This window comes from Lygodium microphyllum, chromosome 4, assembly GCF_053477565.2.
Source record: "Lygodium microphyllum isolate KBCC chromosome 4, Lygodium_microphyllum_v1.1.10, whole genome shotgun sequence".
NCBI classification, from domain to species: Eukaryota; Viridiplantae; Streptophyta; class Polypodiopsida; order Schizaeales; family Lygodiaceae; genus Lygodium; species Lygodium microphyllum.
Genome location: NC_141138.1, coordinates 33,126,988 through 33,151,835, shown reverse-complemented (window position 1 = coordinate 33,151,835; position 24,848 = coordinate 33,126,988). Strand labels below are relative to the sequence as shown.

General features: G+C 44.4%; 1 protein-coding gene across 1 annotated transcript in view; it reads left to right on the top strand.

Annotated features, from left to right (window-relative positions):
- LOC148036929 (vacuolar protein sorting-associated protein 32 homolog 1-like) overlaps positions 1-21,243 on the top strand; it is a 35,760-nt gene extending 14,517 nt beyond the window's left edge. The window contains exons 5-7 of the mRNA XM_087675855.1: positions 19,959-20,067; positions 20,193-20,407; positions 20,474-21,243. Of these exons, the coding sequence (XP_087531981.1) occupies positions 19,959-20,067; positions 20,193-20,405 (322 nt within the window). The 3' untranslated portion in view covers positions 20,406-20,407; positions 20,474-21,243. The remainder of the gene's footprint in view (positions 1-19,958; positions 20,068-20,192; positions 20,408-20,473) is intronic.
- Positions 21,244-24,848: the final 3,605 nt, after the last annotated feature.

The window sequence follows — 24,848 nt, the reverse complement described above, 5'->3', positions numbered from 1 at the left end:
TCTCCTGCATTTGTGGGAAAATGCATCGGGATGCGTTTCTCAACAAAGCTTCTAGGCGGTTTACTTCACCCATGGAGCTTGTATCTACGGATCTTTGTGGCCCGATGGGGACCTAGTCCCTGAAGGGGAGCTTGTACTTCATGTTGATCATATACAACTACAACAGGATGACTTGGGCATATTTCTTGACTTTGAAGTTGGAGGCTTTTTCACTTCAAGGATTAGCTTCTCTTTGAGGAGAACCGTTCTGGCCGGCGACTGAAGACCTTGCTTTCAAACAAGGGAGGTGAATTTATGTCTAATGAGTTTGGTCGTTTTTGTGTAGATAAGGGCATTCACCAGCAGTTTGCTAACACCAACACTCCCCAAGAGAATGGCATTTTGGAGCAGAAGAACCGAAGTGTGATCGAGATGGCACGCACCATGATGGAGCACCGACAGACACCTCAGTTTCTGTGGGCCGAGGCATTGGCTACTGCAGTTCACATCCTTAATTGATCTCCCACTTCGGCCGTTGACAGGATGACACCTTTTGAGGCTTACTTCGGGACTAAGCCTGATGTCTCTCTTGAGACATTCCTTTGGAGCCAGAGCCTCTTGATGGAGATTCTTCTTTTGATTCAGAGTCTTCTCTTCCACTGGCAACCCCCGAGGAGCTTCCGCCAGTGGATGTTTCTGAGTCTTCAGCAGATGGAGAGCAACGGGAAGAGGTTCGCCCTCCTCCTCGTTGGGCCCGTGACACACTCCTCGAGAGGGGGTCCCTGAGGAGTGGGAACTGCAGGATGGACCGTGGAGGTCATGGAGGAACCAGGCATATTCTTCGGAGCTTGTCTGCTCCAACTATTGTTTGCTGACCCGTGTTATGCAGGATCGAGAGCCCACTTCAATGAAGGAGGCTTTGTAGTCTGATCATTGGCGGAAGGCCATGGAAGCCGAGTTGGAGGCTATTGAGAGGAATGGCACTTGGTCTCTTGTGCCTCGTCTCTCTCACAAGAAGATGATTGGTATCAAGTGGGTCTTCAAGATCAAGTACCTTAGCGATGGTTCTTTGGACAAGCACAAGGCTCGCCTTGTTGCTAAAGGTTTTTCTCAGCGCCTAGGCATTGATTTCCATGATACTTTTGCCCCCACTGCTTGCATGGCGACTATTTGAGCTGTTCTTGCCTTGGCTGGCCATAGGAGATGGCCTGTTTATTAGTTGGATGTGAAGTTGGTCTTTCTTAATGGTGACTTGTAGGAGGAGATCTATGTTGAGCAGCCTCCTGGCTTTGGATCCTCGGATGGGAAAGTTTACAGGTTGAAGAAGGCCTTGTATGGCCTCAAGCAGGCTCCGCGTGCATGGAACGAGAAGATTGACTCGTTTCTTTAGTCGAAGTTGGGATATCAGCGCTCCAAGGCCGATCCACAGCTTTATGTGCACACTTCCAAGGTTTGTCGTGTGTTGTTTGTATTATATGTTGATGATTTGATTTTGACAGGGGATCATGCACAGAAGGTCTGAGAGACCAAGACAACTTTACATCAGGTATTCGAGATGATGGATTTGGGGCTTCTTCATTTCTTCTTGGGTCACAAGATCTATCAGTCTCAGAGGGGGATTTTCATCTCTCAGCAGAGGTACATTCATGAGCTCTTGGTGACTCTTGAGATGGAGACTTGTCTGCCCATTACTACTCCTATGGATTCGAATTGGAAGGCCACTTCGCACTTAGATTCTTCTGTGATGGATGCTTCACGGTACCGTCAGTTGATTGGATCCTTGATTTGGCTTCTCAACACTTGTGTTGATCTTTGTTTTGCTGTGGGTCTTTTGGCAGGGTTTATGACGGAACCCAAACAGGTGCATTGGCAAGCTGCCCTGAGGATTCTTCGATATTTGAGAGGGACTTTTGACTTAGGGGGTTCTTATCCCGCAGGTACAGATGCTTCAGATCTAGTTCTTGCAGGTTGGAGTGACTCGGATTGGGCTGGCGATGTGGACCACTGACGATCTACTATAGGCTACTGTTGTATCTTGGGTACAGGTGTTATCTCTTGGAGTAGCAAGAAACAGTCCATGGTTGTCCTTTCTTCTACTAAGGCGGAGTATCGGGCTGTGTCTTCCACCACATGTGAGGTTGTGTGGCTTCGGAGATCGTTGATGGAGCTTGGCTGCCCCTAGACTCGTCCTACTCTTCTGTGGTGCGACAATGAGAGTTGCATTGCCTTGGTCCGGAATCCTGTATTCCATGCTCGGACGAAGCACATTGAGATCCAGTATCACTTCATTCGGGAGAAGCTTTTGGATGGGACCATTGATGTGGAGTATTGCAAGATGGCGGATAATCTTGTAGATTTGTTCACGAAGGTGTTTCCCCAAGCTCTTCTTTGGCAACATTCCAGATCCCTCAGTCTTTTGACCCGTCCAGGATCTGAGAGGGGGTGTTAGACCGTGCCATTTCCTGGACAGTCGGCCAATTGGACAATAGAGCAGTACGGCAGTTGTACGGCCATAGTGGATGCCACGCCAGCAGGGCAGACAGGTGCCACGTGGCACAGGTACAATCGGACTGCAGTTCTATGCAGTCGCCCGGTTTTTTTGCAGTTCCTATTTTTCGGCTATCTATAGCTGGTTTTGTGGCACACTCCAGTATTCATTATTTCAGATTTTGATCTTGAGATCTGTTGGTTGAGACAAACTGTGCTCAGGCTGACGGAGATCGAGGTCATCAAGTCGGAGACATACACAGATATTTCCTCTGCTCCCTTGTGTATTTCTGCACTCTTATATAGCATACTACACTGCAGATTTTTTGCGCTTACACTGTCTCCTTTTCTCTCTCTCTGTTCTCTCTGTGTTCACTCTCTCTCGGTCTTTGTCCTATGCTTCCGCATTGCTGCACTTTGACAAGGAGAGAGAACAGTAGCAAAGCTAGCTGTAGAAGAGCCAGATGTGCCATAAGACTTAGATATCAAACTTTCAAGTCTTTGCACCACCTGTTGCAGATTCTCACACACCTCATACATTTTTTCAATCTTTTCATTTAGACTTGTTAAGGAAAGATGTGTCTAATTCACATTCTGGATTTCAGCCGTCCAAGTTGCAGAACCTTGGGGTCGTAGATAGGGTGCAGCTTTATACACATTGCCTTCATACTCAAATTCCTGTATTACATTGACTATCCATGAAGCAGAAACAAATTTGTATTTTCAATAAGTTTCTTACAGTGCGCACAGATTCGTTATGTGATCAGCGGATGAGTACAAGCTTGAGACAAGAACCTCAATGTGTTGGCGCTCTGGGAAGGAGAGACTTTCAGCTGTTTGCTGGATGGAAGAGAGTGCTTTGGAAGTAACCTCTTGATTGGCCTTGAGAGGGTGTTCCTGAGGTAGCACCAAAGTTTTTCCTTTGATGTTGTGAACTGTCAAAACCTGCGTAAGTAACAGCTCCTTCTTTTGCAGGGACTGAATGTCTAATTGCCATTCCTGCGGCAATTGGATGTCAGACCAATTTCTGCACTCGGGCAAAAACCATTGCGTGCTGTCATCAGCTTTCATTATAATTGTTTGTCCTTTATCCTTATCAGAGTTTGCATATTCCAAAATGGTGGGTATCGCCAATGACATGTACTTGCTTCATTTTCTGTTTACAAAAGAATGGGATTGTTTGAAGGAAAGAACATACAAGATGTTCCTTCATACCATTGTCGTGAGCTCCCATGCCTTCATAAAGGACATCCCGTATGTAAATCAAATATTCTTTTTATTTGTGGGGATCACACAGCTTTGCCTTGAAGAAGGCCTCACGTTCAACTGAAATTACATAGTTGGGTCTCAACTCGAAAAATATAGGGCCGTTAGACAATGGGGACACAGCCACTCCTACAACCACATCCATTAATTCAGTGTCTAGTATCCAGAACGTATGTGTGTGTGCCACAAACATAGAGAGCGTAGAGGAGCAGACAAGTAAGACTTGGAGGCAGAGACCAAGTGTAGACAAGAGATACTGAAGGAAAGTTGTATTGCCTCTCCCTTCATTATGAATTACAAGAGGTATTTATAGAGCTACAAAGTGTCCATAGTGTGGACAGAGTCAACAATCCACTATCAAAGTGGAAGTGGGAATATTTGTACATGATGGATGATGAAGTATCTGAATAAAATACATTGTGGTAGTGGCTACAGTGGTTAGTGGCTATAGTGAAAGTTGTCTCATGGTGGTTTAGTGCAGGAGAGTAAGTCAGCAAGGTCATTCTTTTTTTCAGGTACATGTTCGAAATTAATGTTGAGCTCATCTAAGAATAAAGACCACCAAAGTAATCTATTATTCTTTATTTTAGTAGGGTTTTTTTTTTTGTAGGGTAACCCTTGAAAGTGACAAATTTTACAAAGATTCGGAAAGCTTTGATGGCTTTTATGATGCCAAGAATTTTCCTTTGGTAGGAGGGATAATTTTTTTGTGTTGGAGAAAATATGCCTGAAGCATAGCTTCAAATCTGGAGAGAATAAGGTTTAGTGGAGACTTTAGTATGTGATGGGTGTAGTTGAGAAATGTCTTCACATAGGATTGCATCCCATCCAACATTGGAGGCATAAGTGTAAATGACCAATGGATATTCGATAGGGAGATGTAATGGTGGAAGGTTTTGTACAAGGGCTTTGATTTGTTGTAGAACAGTTGTATGTATAGACTTCCAATGAAAATTGTTTTTCCTTAGCAAAGGATAAAGGTCTTGGGTATATAAGGCCAGGTTTGGGGTGGATGAGTTGATCCAATTCAAACAGGCTAAAAGTTGATGCCACATTTTGACATTTGGCAATTCGGCTAGGAAATTTAAGATGGTTTTTAAAAGATGATCTTGTAACTCCACCACACCATGATGGAGCCTTAATCCCAAGAAATCAACGTGTGTGACAAACATAACAGGCTTAGTAGGGGATTAAACTATCCCTGCTTCTTCAACTGCTAGCATAAATTGTTGAAGATGGTTTTGATATTCTTGAATGCTCTCTGAGAATACCAAAATAGATTAGACAAAAAGGAAATTTGGAGAAACTGAGTCTGTCCATCCTTGGAAGTATGGAGGGGCAGTCTTGATACCAAAAGGTACAACAGTCCATTGGTAATACCCTTGGGGGACACAAAATGTGGCTTTATGTCTATCTTCTTCTTTAATGGGCAGTTGCCAAAACCCAAATTTCAGTTTGAACTTGCTGAATATTTTTTCCTTTTTGATTCTCTTAATCAAAACATCCTTGAGAGGAATAAGATACTTGTCGAGAGGTCTATAGTTGATTACCAAGCACTTTTTACCACGCTTTTGCTCAGAATGTTTGTTAACATAAAAGGCTTGGCAAGACCAAGCAGAAGTTGTTGGCTCAATGGGTTTTTCCTGTAAGACGTCAACAATTTCTATTTTGCATAGAGCCAAGTCTTCTTCTTGCAGAAATTGTTGGCTCAATGGGTTTTTCCTGTAAGAGGTCAACAATTTCTATTTTGCATAGAGCCAAGTCTTCTTCTTTCATACCCTTATGAAGAGCTTTGGTAGGAATAACATTGTTCTTTAGAGGCAAGGCAATGGCATGTTTTTGTATTTTCTCCTAGATCAAGGGATCATCATGCATATAAGCTTTGAGCTTATGTTCCATTTGCTTGATGGCTTCTTGGTGTTCCTGTAACTCTTGTTGTAACCACTGACTTGTTTGTTGCATCTTTTTTGGAAGGGGTATCTAGGAAATTGAATAAATATTGTGACTATCTTTCTCTAGTATTGGAATATGTGATTTTTACCCTTGATAGGAGAAGACTTCATGATCATTCCAAAAAGTATAGGGAGTTAAATGTTAGAGACTGTTAGTACCTATTAGAAGGTCATAGTGTTAGCCTGCTCTTCATCAGTCTCAGTCTGTCATCTCCTGGTTGTGAGCTCCTGTCAGAGTCTGACAGGAGACAGAGGAGCTCTGTGTGGCTGCCCTGGTTAGCCAGCAGCCTTGGGTGTCATACAGCCCAAACTGGGCTGTTTTTTGTCCAGACTGCCCATTTTCTGGGCAGTCGGCCAGATCTGGCCAAAGTCGGCCAGATCTGGCTAGTCGGCCAAATCTGGCCAGGTCGGCCAGTTTGGCTGGTCGGCCAGTTTGCTGGCCTGGGGGCTATTTATATCAGCCCCCCCAGTCAGTCCAGCATTATGCTCTGCAGGTACAGCACTGCTCCCGTCGCCTCCGTCTCCGGCATTGGTGCTGCCACTGCTTCTAGTCTGTCCTGGTTCCCTCACTGACGCTCCGGGCTGCGTGCAGGGACTGTTCTGTCCATTTCAGTGTATTCAGCATTCATCTCAGTCAGTGCAGACTTTCTTCCTTCATTCTCTGCTTTCTCTCTCCTCTCCTCTGTGTTCGTGTTCTTCTTCCGTTGCGCACTCTCACATGGTATCATCGCCTGATTGAGAGCACGGAGGACATACCCTCAGGAGTGAGATACCCTGCTGCTGCTGCCAACAGATCAACCACAGCCAGGCGACTGCTACAGAAGGCTGTTCAGCCTGCGTTTTGCTGCCCACGCTGACTGCAGACGCTGCCACGTCATCCAGCGACGCAGCAACCCTGCGTTTTCCACCAGTCTGCCTCTCCTGCTGTTGGGCGACCTCCCTACAGGCTGCGTTTTGCTGTTCTGTAGGTCGCTTCCACCTCAGGCGGCCCTTTTCCTGCTGGAGACCTTTGTCCGGGCTGTTTCCTGGTGCTGGTGGTCTCTTCTCTGGTGTTTGACATCAGTACTCTTTGCGTTTTGCAAATTCAGGTGTTTGTAGGCACTCTCTGCCTGCGTCTTGGTGGTTGGTGACCACATTGCTGGTCCTATTTCGACAGCGGCACAACTTTCTTTGGTATTTTGCAGATTGGAAGATGTCTTACCAGTTTTCAGGTTTTGAAGACTCAGAGGATGAGCTTCTCTCTCATCATTCCTCTGAGCGGAGGCGGGATTATCGTGAAGTTCGACATCGGGAAGAACCTCCTCGCACTCGTCCTTCTTCAGTCCATGCATCTCAGAGGGTTCCATCTACTGCGAAGGTTTCTTCAGTGAAGACTGCTTCAGATGTGCGGAGGCCTTCCTTGATTCCCTCTATACAGGTGCCGATTCTCCCTTCCTTTCCGAAGGAAGATAAGTTGGATGGTTCCAACTACTCCCTATGGTCATGCAAGGTGGCCTGCATCCTTGATACCTTTGACCTTTGGGAGCTTGTTTCTTCGCCCATCGACCGACCCCCCGTGGATTCGTCCGATGGCACCTCTATGGACCGTGCAGCCTTATGGGATAGGCTCAACTCTCGAGCCCGTTCCTTTCTTTTTATGAGTCTCCATGATTCTGTTCTTGTACATGTTCACAGGTTACAGACCGCGGCGGAAGTTGTTAGCAGTCATGTTTGTCATGCCTTGTCATCTCCTGCCTGTGAGCCTCAGTCTGAGTCAGACGAGGACATTAGGAGCTCTGACATGTCTGTCATGTGTTATGATGGGGGAGGCTAGTCACTCTCGACTGGCTGTCTTAGGTTGTGTATTTCTTTTTGGCCTCTTTTAATGGGCAGCCATTGGCTGCCCGGCCACTTTTTGGTCACTGTGGTGGGGCGCCCATTTTAGGGCACTTTTAGGGTTTGCGCCCATTTTAGGGTTTGCGCCCATTTTAGGGTTAGGGTTAGGGTTAGGGTTAGGGTTTGTCCGTTGCCTATTTATTGGCAGCCCCCCTTCCCACTTGATCACTTGTCTTCTTGCAGATTCCGACACTCCTTCTCCCCCGTGGTGGTGCTGCCATCATGATCAGCCTGATCTGGTGCCCTCACTGACGCTGTGGGCTGCGTGCAGGGACTGATCAGTCCATTTTAGTGTATTCAGCATTCATTTCAGTCAGTGCAGATTTCTCTTCCTTATTTTCTGCTTTCTCTCTCTCTCTCCCTCCGTGTTCGTATTTCCTCTTCCGTAGCGCACTCTCACATGGTATCATCGCCTGATTGAGAGCACGGAGGACGACCTTCAGGAGAGAAATACCTTACTGCTGCTGCCAACAGATCCACAACAGCCAGGCGACTGCTTCAGGCGGCTGCCACCAGATCCATCCCAGCCAGGCGACTGCATCAGGAGGCTGTTCAGCCTGCGTTTGCTGTCCACGCTGACTGCAGGGGCTGCCACGTCATCCAGCGACGCAGCAACCCTGCGTTTGCAGCCAGGCGGCCTCTCCTGCTGCTGGGCGACCTCCCTACAGGCTGCGTTTTGCAGCTCTGCAGGTCGCCTCCACCCAGGCTGCTCCTTTCCTGCTGGCAACCTCTGTTCGGGCTGTTTTCCTGGTGCTGGTGGTCTCTTCTCTGGTGTTCGACATCAGTATTCTTGCGTTTTGCAGCTCCAAGTGTTTGTAGGCTATCACAGCCTATGTTTTGGTGGTTGGTGACTAGACTGCTGGTCCTACTTCGGCTTCGGCACAGTTTTCTTTGGTGTTTGGTGTTTTGCAGATTGGAAGATGTCTTTTCATCAGTTTACGGGCTTTGATGACTCAGATGACGAGCTTTTGTCTCGACACTCATCTGAACGGAGGCGTGATTTCCATCACGAGGACCGTCGTCCGGAGTCTATTCCTCTTTCCCGTCCCCCTTCTCTTCATGTATCTCGGCGATACCCTTCCAGTGGGCCGAAGATGCAGCCTTTGGTACCCCCTGTACAGGTACATGTACTTCCTCAACTGCCCAAAGAGGACCGGTTGGATGGCTCCAACTTTTCTCTATGGTCTTGCAAGGTGGAGTGTATCTTGGACTCCTTCAATCTTTGGGAGCTTGTTTCTGTTCCTATTCCCCGGCCTAAGGTGGATCTTGCAGATGGGACATCTATGGATCGTGCAACCTTATGGGATCGGCTTAATTCTAGAGCCAGATCTTTCCTCTTTCTGAGTTTGCAGGATTCTATCCTTGTTCATGTTCACAAGTTGAAGACTGCAGTAGACGTGTGGAGAAAGCTTGCGTCTCTCTATCAGCAGAAGACGTTTGCCCACCGGATATCTCTCGAAAAGAAGTTGCGGATGCTCGCTATTGATGATAGTCCTTCCATGAAGGACCACATCAACAGATTACAGGATATGAGGGATGAGCTTGCATCCCTCGGTCGGACGATATCTTCTGAAGCCATGGCTATGATTCTTTTGACTCAGCTGCCATTGCCTCGGTTTGATGTCTTCTACACCAGCCTTCTTACATCAAGGACCCGTGAGAAGCTTCTATGGGAGGAGCTATCCCCGCTTGTCTTGGAGCATGACGAGCGACTCAGAGAGGTGAGTGCTAGTGGATCCGACTCCACTAGAGCCTTTGTTGCAGGTTTGGGAGGACAGAAGAAGAAGAAGAAGTCAAAGGCTAAGCAGAAGGACAGTTCTTCAGGCTCTGACTCAGATTCAGAGAGACCGAAGTGCCCACACTGTGGGCAAGGGACACATCCCGAGGAGAAGTGCTGGAAGAAGTACCCTCACCTTCGTCCGGGAGCGAAGGATGGATCTACATCGGAGCCTTCTTCTACCTCTACACCAGCTGTTACCCATGAGTCAGTGTTCCTTCATATCCATGCTTTGGAGGAGGATCCTTCTTCCGTGGCTGCAGTGTCTTCTGCGCAGCCTTGGTTAGTGGACAGTGGTGCTTCGAGTCATATGACTCCCCGAGGTGATTTGTTACAGGATCTCCGTCCATCAGAGGGTTCAGTCACTGTTGGTGACATTTTATCGGTGCCTGTTAGTGGTGTTGGCACATTGCCTTTGTTTATCGATCGACCTTCGAGCTCCTTTTCCCAGGCCCTACATGTTCCGGATTTGGGCCTTCCCCTTCTCTCAGTTTATGGCCTTACGAGGCTTGGCACACGAGTGATCTTTACCGAGCATGCCGTTGTTATTGAGGATTCTTCTACAGGAGCTGTCTTATCTACAGGTTGGCAGGAGAGCGGGCTTTACAGGCTCCATTCCCCTTCTTTGATGCAGGGTCCTCCGCGGCAGTCTATTCCACAGGTTCCTTCCCATCCCCCACCTTCTCCTCCGGTGGTTCCCTCGTACCCCCCATCCCTTTCAGAGGGGGACGATCTCGGTGATACGGCTGTGGATTCCCTGGCCCCTAGTGTTTTAGAGGGGGATTCCCAGGATCATGAGGAGCTCCTTCAGCGGCAGTCTACATCGACGGACTTCATCGACCTTGGCATTCCTCTTGCCACCCCAGGATCCGTTTCTCCCTTGGCCTTCAGCCACATCCAGGATCTGAGAGGGGGTGTTAGCAGTCATGTTTGTCATGCCTTGTCATCTCCTGCCTGTGAGCCTCAGTCTGAGTCAGACGAGGACATTAGGAGCTCTGACATGTCTGTCATGTGTTATGATGGGGGAGGCTAGTCACTCTCGACTGGCTGTCTTAGGTTGTGTATTTCTTTTTGGCCTCTTTTAGTGGGTAGCCACTGGCTGCCCGGCCACTTTTTGGTCACTGTGGTGGGGCGCCCATTTTAGGGTTTGCGCTCATTTTAGGGTTAGGGTTAGGGTTTGTCCGTTGCCTATTTATTGGCAGCCCCCCTCCCCACTTGATCACTTGTCTTCTTGCAGATTCCGACACTCCTTCTCCCCCGTGGTGGTGCTGCCATCATGATCAGCCTGATCTGGTGCCCTCACTGACGCTGTGGGCTGCGTGCAGGGACTGATCAGTCCATTTCAGTGTATTCAGCATTCATTTCAGTCAGTGCAGATTTCTCTTCCTTATTTTCTGCTTTCTCTCTCTCTCCCTCCGTGTTCGTATTTCCTCTTCCGCAGCGCACTCTCACAGAAGTGTGGACAAAGCTTGCGTCTTTGTATCAACACAAGACATTTGCTCACAAGATTTCCTTGGAGAAGAAGTTGCGGATGCTCAGTCTTGATGGTTCTTCTTCCATGAAGGAGCACATCACGAAGATGGAGGATATGCGAGGCGAGCTAGCCTCTCTTGGTCGTCTGATATCGTCTGAGGATATGGCGATGATTCTGTTGACTCAGCTGCCATCACCCCGTTATGATGTCTTCTACACCAGCCTCATCACTTCGAGGATCCGTGAGACACTCCTATGGGAGGAGCTTTCCCCGCTTGTCTTGGAGCATGACGAGCGACTCAAAGAGGTGGGAGCCAGTGGCTCCACCAAGGCATTTACGGCCGGCACAGGTGGCGGCAAGAAGAAGAAACAAAAGAAGGAGAAGGCCAAGGACAAGAAGGAGGAGGACAAGAAGGATGCGAAGGAGAAGAAGCCCAAGTGTCCCCATTGTGGGAAGGGCACTCATCCCGAGGAGAAGTGTTGGCAGAAGTATCCCCATTTGAAGCCTAAGGAGAAGGACTCGAAGGCGGCCCCAGCCACAACAGAATCTGCGTTTGTGCATGTCTTTGTTGAGGAAGACACTGCCCTAAATTCTACCACACAGGAGAAGCCTTGGCTCGTCAACAGTGGAGCATCTTCACATATGACCTTCCGACAGGATTGGCTTCACGATCTTCGTTCCAGAGGGGGTACAGTCACCATTGGTGACAATTCTACAGTTCCTGTTCAAGGCGTGGGGACTTTACCTATGTTTTCTGATAGGCAGTTTTCCTCCGCCAAAGTTCTCTATGTCCCTGATTTGGGTTTTAACCTATTATCTGTGCATGGCCTTACTCAGTTAGGTACCGGAGTCATTTTTACTCAGGATGCAGTCACAGTGGAGGATGCTTCTACAGGTGATGCTCTTTGGACAGGTACACAGGAGGGTGGGCTTTATACACTCACAGCCTTGGCTGCGCGGACTTCCCATGGTCATTTGAACCTCGATTCTCTTTGCCGGGCTTCTCGGAGGAAGATGGTGGAGGGACTTCCTGATTTCCCTCCTCTTCACACTTTGTGCCCTAGCTGCTTGAGGGGCAAGCAGCACCGGCAGCCTCACCCGCAGGTTGCTTCTAGGCGGGCTATTTCTCCGCTTGAGTTGGTTCATACCGACCTTTGCGGACCTATGGGCACGGCCTCCCTTGGGAAGGCCAAGTATTTGATGCTGATTGTGGACGACTTTAGTCGTTATGTGTGGCCTTATTTCTTGGAGTACAAGAGCGAGGCGTACTCCCGTTTCTGTGAGTGGCAGGTATTTGTGGAGACCCAAACAACTTCAAGGTTCATGGTGTTCGAGCTGATTACGGTGGCGAGTTCACTTCTCACCTTTTCTCTCAGTTTTGCAGGGATCATGGTATTCGGGTGGAGTATTCCCATCCGAACACACCATCAGAGAATGGTGTGGTGGAGCGTGCGAATCAGACCATGATTGAGATGGCCCGATCTATGCTGGAGCATAGGAGTCTTCCTCATTTCCTTTGGGGTGAGGCGGTGGCTACAGCGGTGCATATTCGCAACCGCTCTCCGACTTCGGCGTTACAGGACATGACTCCGTATGAGGCTTTCTTTGGGAAGAAGCCTTCTGTGTCCCATTTTCGCATCTTTGGGTGTGATGCTTTTGTCCATGTGGACAAGAAGAAGAGGAAGACGAAGTTCGACTCTAAGTCGCGAAAGCTTATCTTCGTTGGTTATAGTACGACCACGAAGGGATATCGGCTCTGTGACCCGACGACGCGGACGATTGAGGTGAGTAGGGATGTGATCTTTGATGAGGCTTCGGCCTTTGAGGATCCGATTGATGGTTCTATTACAGATGTTTCTTCATCATCGACGGACACACCCCCCCCCCCCCCCCCCCCCCCCCACCTTCTCTCCCTTCCCTTCCTTCCAGGATGCCCCTTAGCACCCCCCCTATTCCTCCTCCTTCGGCTTCCCTTTCCCCTTTGGTGGATGTGCCTTCGTCTACTACGAGCTCTTCTACCGCCACTTCGGGATCTTCACGGGATATACAGCCTTCTTCAGATGCGGAGGATCTATGTTCACTCGGTGAGGGGGAGTCCCTCTCCGATTTGGGTGCTTTACAGGTTCTGGAGACCCCCCGGTCTCCCTCACAGCCGCCGCAGGAATCTCTCAGGATTCCTTTATGGTATCGCCGGCTCATGCAGGATTCAGGTGTTACTCACTTTCCTGCTTCTTCTTCAGGTCCACATCGATCAGCCCGTTTACAGGCCCAGCGGCACAGTTCACTATGTGTGAACTATGCTCTTATGTTACAGATTCTTCAGGATTCCGAGCCTTCCATTGTGGAGGAGGCTCTTGCACAGGATATTTGGAGACAGACTATGCAGGCTGAGCTCGATTCCATCGAGCGAAACCATACGTGGGAGCTTGTTCCGCGTCCCGCGAAACGGAAGGTGATTGGTGTGAAATGGGTCTTTAAGACCAAGTATCTTGCAGATGGCTCCTTGGACAAGCATAAGGCTAGGCTTGTTGCCAAGGCTTTTGCACAGCGTGCAGGGTTGGATTACTTTGAGACTTTTGCACCTACAGCCAGGATGTCTACCATCCGAGTTCTTTTGGCTCTTGCTGCTCACCACCGTTGGCCTGTCTACCAGATGGACGTCAAGTCTGCTTTTTTGAATGGCGTTCTTGAGGAGGAGATTTATGTTTCACAGCCTCTTGGTTTTCTTGTGCAGGGGAAGGAGGATCATGTCTACAGGCTGCGGAAGGCTCTTTATGGCCTAAAGCAGGCTCCTCGTGCTTGGTACCAGCGGATTGATCGCTTCTTTCTACAGAGTGGCTTTGCACGCTCCGCTTATGATCCCAACCTCTACTTACGGGTTGTGGATTCTCTTTCGGTGTTCCTTATCTTGTATGTGGATGATCTTATCATTACAGGGAGCGACACTCAGCAGGTGGAGCATACACGGTCCATTCTTCAGCAGGAGTTTGACATGACGGATCTAGGGATCCTTCACTTCTTTCTAGGTCTGGAGATCTAGCAGATGGCATAGGGCATTTTTATCTCGCAGCACAGGTACATCTCCGAACTTCTTTCGGAGTTTGGTATGGCTGAGTGTCGGCCTATCTCATGCCCCATGGACCCTGAGTCTAAGCTTTTGACAGCTGGAGTTCCTCTTACCGATCCCACCCGTTACAGGTGCCTTGTCGGCTCTCTTATCTGGCTGCTTCACACTCGGCCAGATATCTCTTTTGTGGTGGCTTTATTGTCTTCTTTTATGCAGACTCCTACCCAGGATCACTGGCAGGCGGCCTTGCGAGTTCTTCGCTATTTGCAAGGGACTCGATCCTTCGGGATCATGTATGGAGAAGGGATTACCCTTTCTGGATGGAGTGATTCTGATTGGGCAGGTGATGTGGATTCGAGACGATCCACTACAGGTTATGCTTTCACCCTTGGATCTGGTACTGTCTCTTGGAGTAGCAAGAAGCAGCCTACTGTGGCACTTTCTTCTACAGAGGCTGAGTATCGAGCCCTATGTTCGACCGCTATGGAGGCAGTTTGGCTCCGTCGCTTACTCGCGGAGATTGGCTTTTCCCTGACCGGACCTACGGAGCTGCGCGTGGATAACCAGAGTGCTCTTGCTCTGGCTAAGAACCCGGTGTTTCATGCTCGCACAAAGCACATTGAGGTTCAGTATCACTATGTTCGAGAGCGGATCGTGGATTCGGAGCTGGTGGTGGTCTATTGTCCTACGGCGGCCAATGCAGCTGATCTCTTTACGAAGCCTTTGCCTCAGGCTTCTTTGCTTCATCACATGCGGTTCTTGGGTCTTCAGACTCTCCCAGGAGTTGAGAGGGGGTGTTAGCCTTCTCTTCATCAGTCTCAGTCTGTCATCTCCTGGTTGTGAGCTCCTGTCAGAGTTTGACAGGAGACAGAGGAGCTCTGTCAGCTCATTTTGTGGCTGCCCTGGTTAGCCAGCAGCCTTGGGTGTCATACAGCCCAAACTGGGCTGTTTTTTGTCCAGACTGCCCATTTTCTGGGCAGTCGGCCAGATCTGGCTGGTCGGCCAAATCTGGCCAGGTCGGCCAGTTTGCTGGCCTGGGGGCTATTTATATCAGCCCCCCCAGTCAGTCCAGCATTATGCTCTGCAGGTACAGCACTGCTCCCGTCGCCTCCGTCTCCGGCATTGGTGCTGCCACTGCTTCCAGTCTGTCCTGGTTCCCTCACTGACGCTCCGGGCTGCGTGCAGGGACTGTTCTGTCCATTTCAGTGTATTCAGCATTCATCTCAGTCAGTGCAGACTTTCTTCCTTCATTCTCTGCTTTCTCTCTCCTCTCCTCTGTGTTCGTGTTCTTCTTCCGTTGCGCACTCTCACACATAGCGCATGAGTTGAATCTCAATAGGGAGTTTGATATTCCTTAGATACAAAAAGGCTTTGATAAATTTGAAGAGGGTGATCCTTGTATTATTGGAGAGTTCAACTTGGACTACTGCCTTGAATGCAATCTGGTGCAAACAACTCATAAGGGGCAATAGTTAAATTAGAGCCTGTGTTAAGCAATGCATTAAAAAGCAATGTAAATTTACTAGAGGAATGGAGTTTGATACAAATTGTGCGAGTGGGTCATCCACCTTGCAAAATATTGAGTTTGAAACACGGATTTGATTGATGAGTTTGGGGGAAGATTCTTGTATTGGAGAGAAAGGCATAGATGCAGAGAGATCTTGAAGAATTTCAGTAATAGTTTGGGCAATGTGCTTTTGAGACATGAGACCTTTTGAAACATTTGCACAGAGTATGTAATTCCATCTGCATATTTTGAAAAGCCATAACCATCTCCTTCATTTCACCAGAAGTTTCTATAGTAGTCTTGGAGATGTCATCCACAAACTGTTGTAGTGTTCAAGGTTTGTGTATTTGCTCCAGCTTATGTGGTACAAAGATACTAGCCTTTTTTAGCGTATTTGTACTTAATGTGCCATGCTTGGGAAAGTCATGAGGATTTGAGAATAATTCTACTTTTATTTTATTTTTTTGTTTCTTCCTATCTTTGTGCTTTGAAGAAGTAGTCTCTGACTCATCAGATGAAGAGTGTATCTTTGAAGATTCTTCATCTGAGGATTCTTGTTTGCTTTTTCCTTTGTTGTGGTATGATTTCCTAGAATAAGAAGTAGAGGGGAAATACTTTTCCTTTCCTTTTGGAGAAAAAGCAATAGGGATTGCATGTGCATTGAGAGTTTGAAGGTGTGTCAATGATTCTTCATCTTCATCTTCATCTTCATCTTCTTCAGTGTTATCAGTAGAAACGTCACAAGAGTCATTCCAATAGCTTTAAGCATTTGTTGACTCTGTATCAGATATTGTGATTGACTCAGAGGTGTTTGAATGCATATGTGATGAAATATACTCAGATTCAGATACAGAGTGATTATTATCATCATTTGAAGATCCAATTCTTGTTCAGTAGGTTTTTCATGCGGATTTGCCAAAGGAACCTTAGTAGCTTTGCCCATACAATTAGGTAGTAGGGTAGAAGGTCCAACTTCATCATTATGCCTGGGTTGGAATACAATGTTTTCATCTGCTTCATTTGCAAGAGGAAACATTTGGCATACATAGATTCTTTGAATGTCAAGGAGGATAGAATCTAATTCTACTGCATCAACATTTTCCTTTTCTTTGCCCTTAGAATTCTTTGGTAGAACTAAATGTACATTGAGAGTTCCTTGTGAAGGGAAACTAAACAAAGGTGCCTAGCCTTTGCATAGTCTTTTCTCTGAGAAGGTAGCCCAATCTATGACAGGAGGTGTCGTTAGATTAGAAGTAGCAGTAGCAGTAGTAGTCACATAACTACTAGTAACAGAGGGAGATGCAGATGTGTTTGCTTGCTGTTGTGCAGGAAATTTGTATTCCAATTTTTGCAATGAGTCCTTCAATGCTTCACACAATGTATATAATTTCTCCAGCCTTTCAATAAGACTAGTTAGAGCTAAATGGGTCCAATTCATGGTTTGCAACTCTGTAGACCAGGTAGCATTATCTCGAGGACGTAAATACGGAGCAGCCTTATACATATTTCCTTCATATTCAAATTCAGTAACTACATTCACAATGTTTGTAGAGGTGTGCTCTATTAGTTTTTTGCAATGAAGACAAATACCATTGGATACTTCAGAGTGAGAGCAAGCCAGTGACAAAAACTTTAAGGAATTTGCCCGTTGTGAAGGAGAGATATTAGTTGAGGTGGTTGTTGTTGTTGTAGCATAGGGGGTACAAAGGCTTCAGTAGGGCCATAGAAGGAGAAGGTACATCCTGGTGTAACATCAATGTTTTACCTTTGATATTTCAGACTGTTATCTGCTTAGGAGGTAAAAGCTCATTATTTTGGAGGGATTTAATATCTAATTGATATTCTTATGGTAAAGTGATGTTAGACCAATTCATACACTTTGGCAGGAAACGCTGAGTACTTTCATCAGCCTTCATGATTATAGTCTAGCCTTTATCTTTGTTTGTCTTTACTCCTTCTAACACTCTTGGAATTGCACTGACATACAACGAAATACCATCCTATATTGAACAACTAAATGAGCTGAGGATGTTTTCATATGGAGTCCAGAAGTTGTGATATGTAGGAGTAGGAGTTCTAAAAGATAGGGATCTTCAACAACAATTACATAATTAGGACATACTTCAAAAAATATTGGACCATTAGATAGGGGTGAGATAGCAGCCTGCAATCATGTCCATCAGTTCATGATGGTGTTTATCTAGGACTGCAGCCATACAGGATACATTAAGACCTGAGCAGAAGAGGGGAATTATACCTATTGCAATATACCCTAGATGGAGATAAGGATATTTTTGATGAGTTTTTTGGTTGTGTATCTTGTGCATCACTGAAGACAATAAATTTACATGTTGGTCTTGAACGAGAGTATCACCAATAGTTAGAATACCTTGATCTTCTACATATAGGGTAGAAGCTTTGAACTTGAAAATGCTATTTTCACCATAGATATTGGCCATGCCAATCTGAGGCAAGATCCATTTGGCACTTGGATTTGCTTCATCCAACATTTATTTTTGGATGCATTGCTTGACACTCTCTAGTTTAACTATTGCCTCTTATGAGTTGTTTGCACCGGATTGCAATCAAGACAGTATCGGATGCTTCGTCATCCATCATGTACAAATATTTCCACTTAGACTTTGATAGTGGATTGTTGACTCAATCCACACTATGGACACTGTAAATCTATGAATACCTCTTGTTATTCATAATGAAGGGAGAGGCAATACAACTTTCATTCTGTATCTCTTGTCTACACTTTCTCTCCGCCTCCAAGTCTTACTTGTCCACTCCTGTTCTTCTGCTTCTCTACACGCTTTGTGTTTGTGGTGCACACACACACACACACACACATGCTGGAAAGGACACTGAGAGCGCAGAAGCAGATTGCTCTCAATACTACTGAAATCCTTATGGCACTGAATTCCTCAAAAGAATCTCCCAAGGAAGGCTTTTCTACACTGCTCAATCAAATAAAGTTTCTCCTTAGCTACATAAGGTAAATGCTTTGAATAATGGACCTATTCCATCCGTTTGTATCAAATTGAAGAATGTTGGCAAGTTCAGCTTTTTCTTGGATGCTTTGATAGATATTGGTCCTAACTTTTGTACTTCTCTGTGTTCTTTTCTCATGTGACTTTTGTACTTTTTCAGTCTTGATGTATCTATATGTGTGTGTGTGCGCACGCACACACACACACACACACACACACACAGAGCCCTAATTTTTGTACTCCATTGTGTTATTTTCTCATGTGACTTTTGTACTTTTTCAGTCTTGATATAATATAATTACTCATTACCGAGAGAGAGAGAGAGAGAGAGAGAGAGAGAGAGAGAGAGAGAGAGAGAGAGAGAGAATGGGTATCTCCTGGATCTCTTGGCACCATGTTTGCACTCCCAAAAGAATGGGCGGTGGGGGTATTTTGGACTTGGAGACACATATGACTGCTCCTTGTTGGTCACTGTTCCAAGCTTTGTGCGAGGGTAGGCAACCTTTGTCTTTCATTGCCAAGTTTTTCATTTAGACTCAAGGTATTATGCATGGGAACTCCAGGATTTCTGCCTCTCAACTTGAGGCTATTGCAATTTGTGAAACGCCATCTCAACCTCTCTATAGGTCATGTAGCCTCTTCCCTCTTTGGATTAGGAGGCCTCTTGGCAGGATTGAATGATTAATGGTCAGCTGATTTTGGGTTGTGTTTCAGCCAATCAGATATATCACTTGCTTGTACGTGATAAGGACTGGCAGATTGGTGCGCTTCCTCTTGCCTTTGCGCTCTCCAAGTGAAGGATTTCCAAGGGTTGTTGCTTCTTTTGTTAGACGTTGGTAGAAATCCCCCGCCATCGGTTTCTTACTTGCCCGGTGGCATGGAAGGTTTGGTCACTACTATCGGCCATTTGGTTTTGGGTGGTTGGGTTGCCGATGCTTCCAAAAGACTGGGTCTTTGGACATCCTAAGTTTGTGGATCCCGTGCAAGCTGATATGAAAGCGCTCTTTCCCTTCTTATGCTTTTGGGGTTGTTGGCATATATGGACCATGAGGAATGCATTCATCTTTGATACTTCATTGGGAGTGTAGAGTCATATAGTCTGCTTGAAAGGACTTCTTCATTGGCAGCTCGACTTGATTGAGTTAACATATATTCTCCCTAGACAGGATTTGCTCGCTTGGCACACTGCAATTCTTCTACCCCCCTTTAGTCCCTTTGCTTCCTTTGTACCTTGACTATGATGTCTCAGATTTTATGCAAGATGGCCTAGAGCCATCTTGTATCTTGTAATCAGGTAATCTTGTACTTTTTTTGTAAATAATACAATTACCTTTTATGGAAAAAAAAGAGAATGGGTATACCTCAGTTGATAGGTTGAACACATGGTGACCAAAAAGAGACAATGGGTATACCTCAGTTGATAGGTTGAACACACGGTGACCAAAAGGGTTCAATTCCTACATCTTCCCGGTCATCTAGTAATGGAAATTAAAAAATCAAGATCACTAGGGTAAACAATTGATTGAGAAAAAAGAGATTATTTATCATAAGATGATTGATAAGAGAGAGCTTTTGCAGGAACATCAATGATGTTGATAAGACGATGGATGACATAAATGAACAGACAGAATATATGAAGCAAATTCAAGATGCTTTGTCTGCTCCCATTGGTGCTTTTGATGACGAGGTAGGTTTCTATTTTCATGCTATATGCTCGGTACATGGATGTCTTTCTTGTGCAACTGTTTGATTACCTGAAAGTGCATAGATGAAAGGGAGGTTGGAGTAATACTTTTGAGTTTTGATAAACAGGATGAGTTAGAAGCTGAACTGGAGGAGCTTGAGGGTCTTCAGTTTGATGAGCAACTACAGCAACCTGCAATATCACTGCCACCCACAAAATTGCCCCCTGCTTCTGTTGCAAGTGGCAGTCAAAGGCAGTCTGTCCCTCAGAAAGCACAGCCACAAAATACTGCTGAAGAAGACGATGAGCTTGCAGCATTGCAGGCTGAAATGGCGTTGTAAAAGTAAGTTATGCCATACAGAAGCCAATAAAATTTGATTTATATGTGACTTAATTCGGATTTGTGCAGGGGCTAAGGAGGATGATTGCTCGCTTGAGGTGTATTGGAAGACCAGGCATTGACAGTTCGATGTTGTGCAATGAGAGTATATGTTTCAAGGTGATCATATCAGGCCATCTACATATTATTAGTGCCAGCCAGCAAATTCTGGCCTGTAAATGAGGAGCCAAATTGGCTTCGGTTGTAAAAGTCAATGATGTATGCCTGAAGTGTGTTTGGCATCTGTATCCTCATATGTCTCTGCAGTTTTTAAAGTGGGAGTTTTGCAATCTAGAGTAAATATGTTTTCTTTTGGTTTCTGAATGTTTTTGTGAGAGTATTCTGGAGCAGCGCTCTCATAATGGGTGGGTGGTCTTTCTCTTGCGTTTCCTTGGACGGCACCTCAGCAAATTGGTCTCGGCATTCACCAAAAATGTGTTTTGAAAGAAATGCTTATGGATCTTGACGGAAAGGTAAGTGGAAAGAATTCCCTAGTCATGTTTCACAAGGGAGGACTGTGACTGAATTCTCACTGAAATTTGTTGCCTAGCGGTAATCACTTTCCATGTTTCTATCATGAAGCCCCCCATTGGCACTGTGAACGTCATTGCCTGGTGGTAATCACTACACATTTGGAAAGTGCCTAGTCTCTCAGTAACCTTAGGCCACTCTTTTTCTTAGGAGTCCAGCTGCTTAAACCAGATAGTGTTAAACCAACCTTGCATATTTTCAGAAGGCTATATGGTTCGTACTTTTCCTATCCTATTATTTCTGCTGCTCGATCCCAAGGCATGTTTAATCATCATATTCTTACTAATCTAATGGAGGATTGTTATCGTGAATGCCATTATGCCTTGCTTCTTTGGAGTGTGTTCTAAGGATGTCTGTCAGATAATTTAATAGGTGGCTTCCATTACCTTGCTCATGGTTCTTAGCTGTCCTGCTCCCTCTTTGGCTCAGGATGGATTCTCGCTTATCATGTGTTGACCTAAGTAATCTTACTATCACTACGCATCTCACTAATTCAAGAAGGTATCCACGAAGGCTTGTTAATGTTGAAATGTATGTTGCTGTTTCAACGCTTCATATTGCCCCTTTTGCCTATCACATGGGCCCCTAATTGACACGCACATGAGCAAGATGACATGGGACGAGCACTTTGCGACACGAAATTGAACTATTTGATTTGAGTTCTTGTCTTGGTGCGGTCCTAAAATGTATGCTTCTACCTATTCGTGATCATCCCTCCAATCAATTGCGATCGGTGAACCTTTGCTAGATGGATTTTCTTATTCTCTTTTTTTTTGGATGTTTTTGCTAGTTTTCTCACTTTCTTATTTTGCAATGTGTCATAAAAGTATTAAACTATTGATTGAGGAGGTAGTGTCAATCATATTAGTTGGTCTTGCCGGCAAAGTCAAATTTTGTTGAATGATACTTTTTCTATCTTCATTTTTGCAAAACCTTCAATAATGCATCCTTTTGTGCCAAGGTGATAGAATGAGAGTAGAAAAAGTTATCTCAAGGAATACAAATTTTGGTGAAAGACAAACTTGTAGATCATCAAGAGCATGCCATGGATTAGACCCATCAATAGCATGTCGAGTTTTTCATATTGTACAATGAAAAGTGAGCTAGCTATATACCCTTCAAATCATGAAGCCATTGATTATGCATTTGTATAGGTGTACCATAAATATAATGAAGAGGTTTAATTAGTAGAAATTGAATGCATAGATATTTGAGTGTGTATATTTGGATTTCATTCATTTTTTCATGAATTTCTAAATGGGTTTGTTCCTTTTGTGGCTCATAAAAACCAATCTCTTGAATGGCTTTACCCTCTTGTTTGGATTGAGAATCAAGTGCGATGTTTCTCTTCATGTTTATCAAGGTTGTCTTCAAATAAATTTTCTTATGTTGGCCACAATTCAATAAGTGTATAGTTATTGAGTGAGAACAAGCTTTGCATGATGCATGAACTTACTTTCAAATTCAAGGGAATTTGAGTTTGATTACTATATCATTTGCAACTACATGTTAGTCCTCAAAAGAATGAATGTTAATAATGAAAAGAATAAATATTATTGTAAAATGAATGAAAATCCATATTAGATATTATGGCAAGGGTTGCCTTACTATATACAGTTTCTTGACCCACATTGCACGATCAAAGGATGAAGTACAAAGATATCACACTTCTTTCAATTGTGATGATACCTTAGATTTCCTCTTGTACTCTCTCCCCCGAGACATTGAATAGGTAAAACCAAACTAAAAAATGTGAGCCTTGTATCAATGATCAAGTTTTGAGAATCTAACCATCGAATCAAAACTCAATTTAACAACATTGAGGTCTTGCTTTAACATAGTGTATAAATGTAACATTGCATGCACATGCATAACATTGTGATTTTCTTTATTAAGTAAACACATGTACTGCAAATCTATCATTAATGCTCTCTCTCCACCACAGGAATGTGGCACAATGCTTTAACCAACTCACACATTGCAACCATATTGGCCCATCTTGCATGTACAAATTATACCAGACCCTCCAATAAATCGTATATTCTCCTTCATCTCTTCTAGATGTATAGTTAGTTTGCATGTGGCATATATATAATACATTTAAAAGTGATGTAATATTGAAGTACTTGGTAGTAGTATTTGATAATGGAAGATTTTAAGAAAATACAAAGAAGACACCAACTTATGAGTAAACAACCAAATGTCTTATACCATTTTTATTTATCATTTGTTAACAAATTTGAGATACTTATTGACTCTACATTAGTTGTAAGAGCTACTTATGGACTCTACATGAACCATTACTTACATGAACCATTAAGGCTACTTATGGAATTGGCATGAACCATTAGTTACTTTTTTGTACACCCATGTGATGGCATGGTAGTATTTCATAATAAAAGTTTTTGTGAGAATATGGGGAAAAACTTCTTATAACCAAAGAGAAGCCAATGCCTTACACCATCTTTACGCATTGCTTGTTCGCAAAGTTGATCTATATTGATTAGGCATGAATCATTAGTTTCTTTTTCTTATGTGATGGCATGGCATGCAATCTTGCATGTTCAAAATATTGTTAATATGCTAGGCATTTGAACATACATTTGCATTTTACAAAGAGTTGGTTGTATATCAAAGATAGACCATTTGATTGGATAGATTCCTTGTAAGAACATGTAAAATAAGCTCCATTGAGTACTTCTACAACATCATATACAAATTTAGCTATCCAATACAATAACTGGTGCAATATGTTAATATTGCAAAGTAATATATTGAATGCCACATCTCTTAATTAAAGTTTGGAAATGCTTGAAAATCTATCAAATTTTTCATAAAATACAATATAAATTGTGAAAGAAAAATTGATAGTGAAATATGTAATAACATGTATTCATGGCTTGTTAATGGTAGGCTACAATTGAGGTATTGAGACAGAGTTACGGATATCTGTGGCCAAGGAGTTAGAATTTTTTTCTCCTACACTCATTGTGATACTTATAACTATTGTTTGAACATATCCTCAACATATTCAATGTGTATGAAGCCATGTGCATACCTTCAATTTTGCTACATCCATACAAAGCCTTCTAGTATGGGAATTATGAGGGACCCTTGGAATATTCCCTAGGTAACAAGGGAATGTTCATAACATGGTTAGGCAAGTTGACTAGACTACCTTCTCTTGCTATAAAAGGACCCCTCCAAAGCTGTAATTAATCTATCTTGGATTGCCATCCAAGCTTCACAATGGAAGCACATGGGTGGGTAGAGCCATCTTTGTATCACTATGTTTGAAATCAAAGAAGTTTTTGTTCTTCTCATATTTGTTGTGTAATCTCTAATCCTTGCTTAAATCTTGTTTGTTGCACATCATAAATTTTACATGGTATTAAAGCTTAGAGGGCTCTAAGGAGTGAAGAGTATACAAGAGGTAAAGGCTTCAACAGTGAAGAGAAGCAATGTTTTTTGGTGTATTAGGTAGCATTGTTGCTATATTGACAATTTAAATGTTGAGAATTCGTAAACTAACTTTCAATGAAGGCAAGTTAGATAGTACAAATTATACTTTGTGGAAGTTTAGAATTACAATAATCCTTGATTCTTGTGAGATTTAGGAGGCAATGGTAGGGATTCATGCAAAACCACAATCCACTCTCAATCCATGAATTTTGTGTGTTATATTCTCTCCAAATGTAGATGAGGAGTTAATACGAAAGATAAACCTAAATAATGATTTAGAATCTAGATAATCAATCAGTAGTGGAGAAGTTTATTGACGGAGAGACAATTGAAGTGTTCATTATTCGAATCAAGAATCTGTGCAACTAGATGGATGACATTGGGATACAAAAGATTAGTAAAGAGGAGCTAG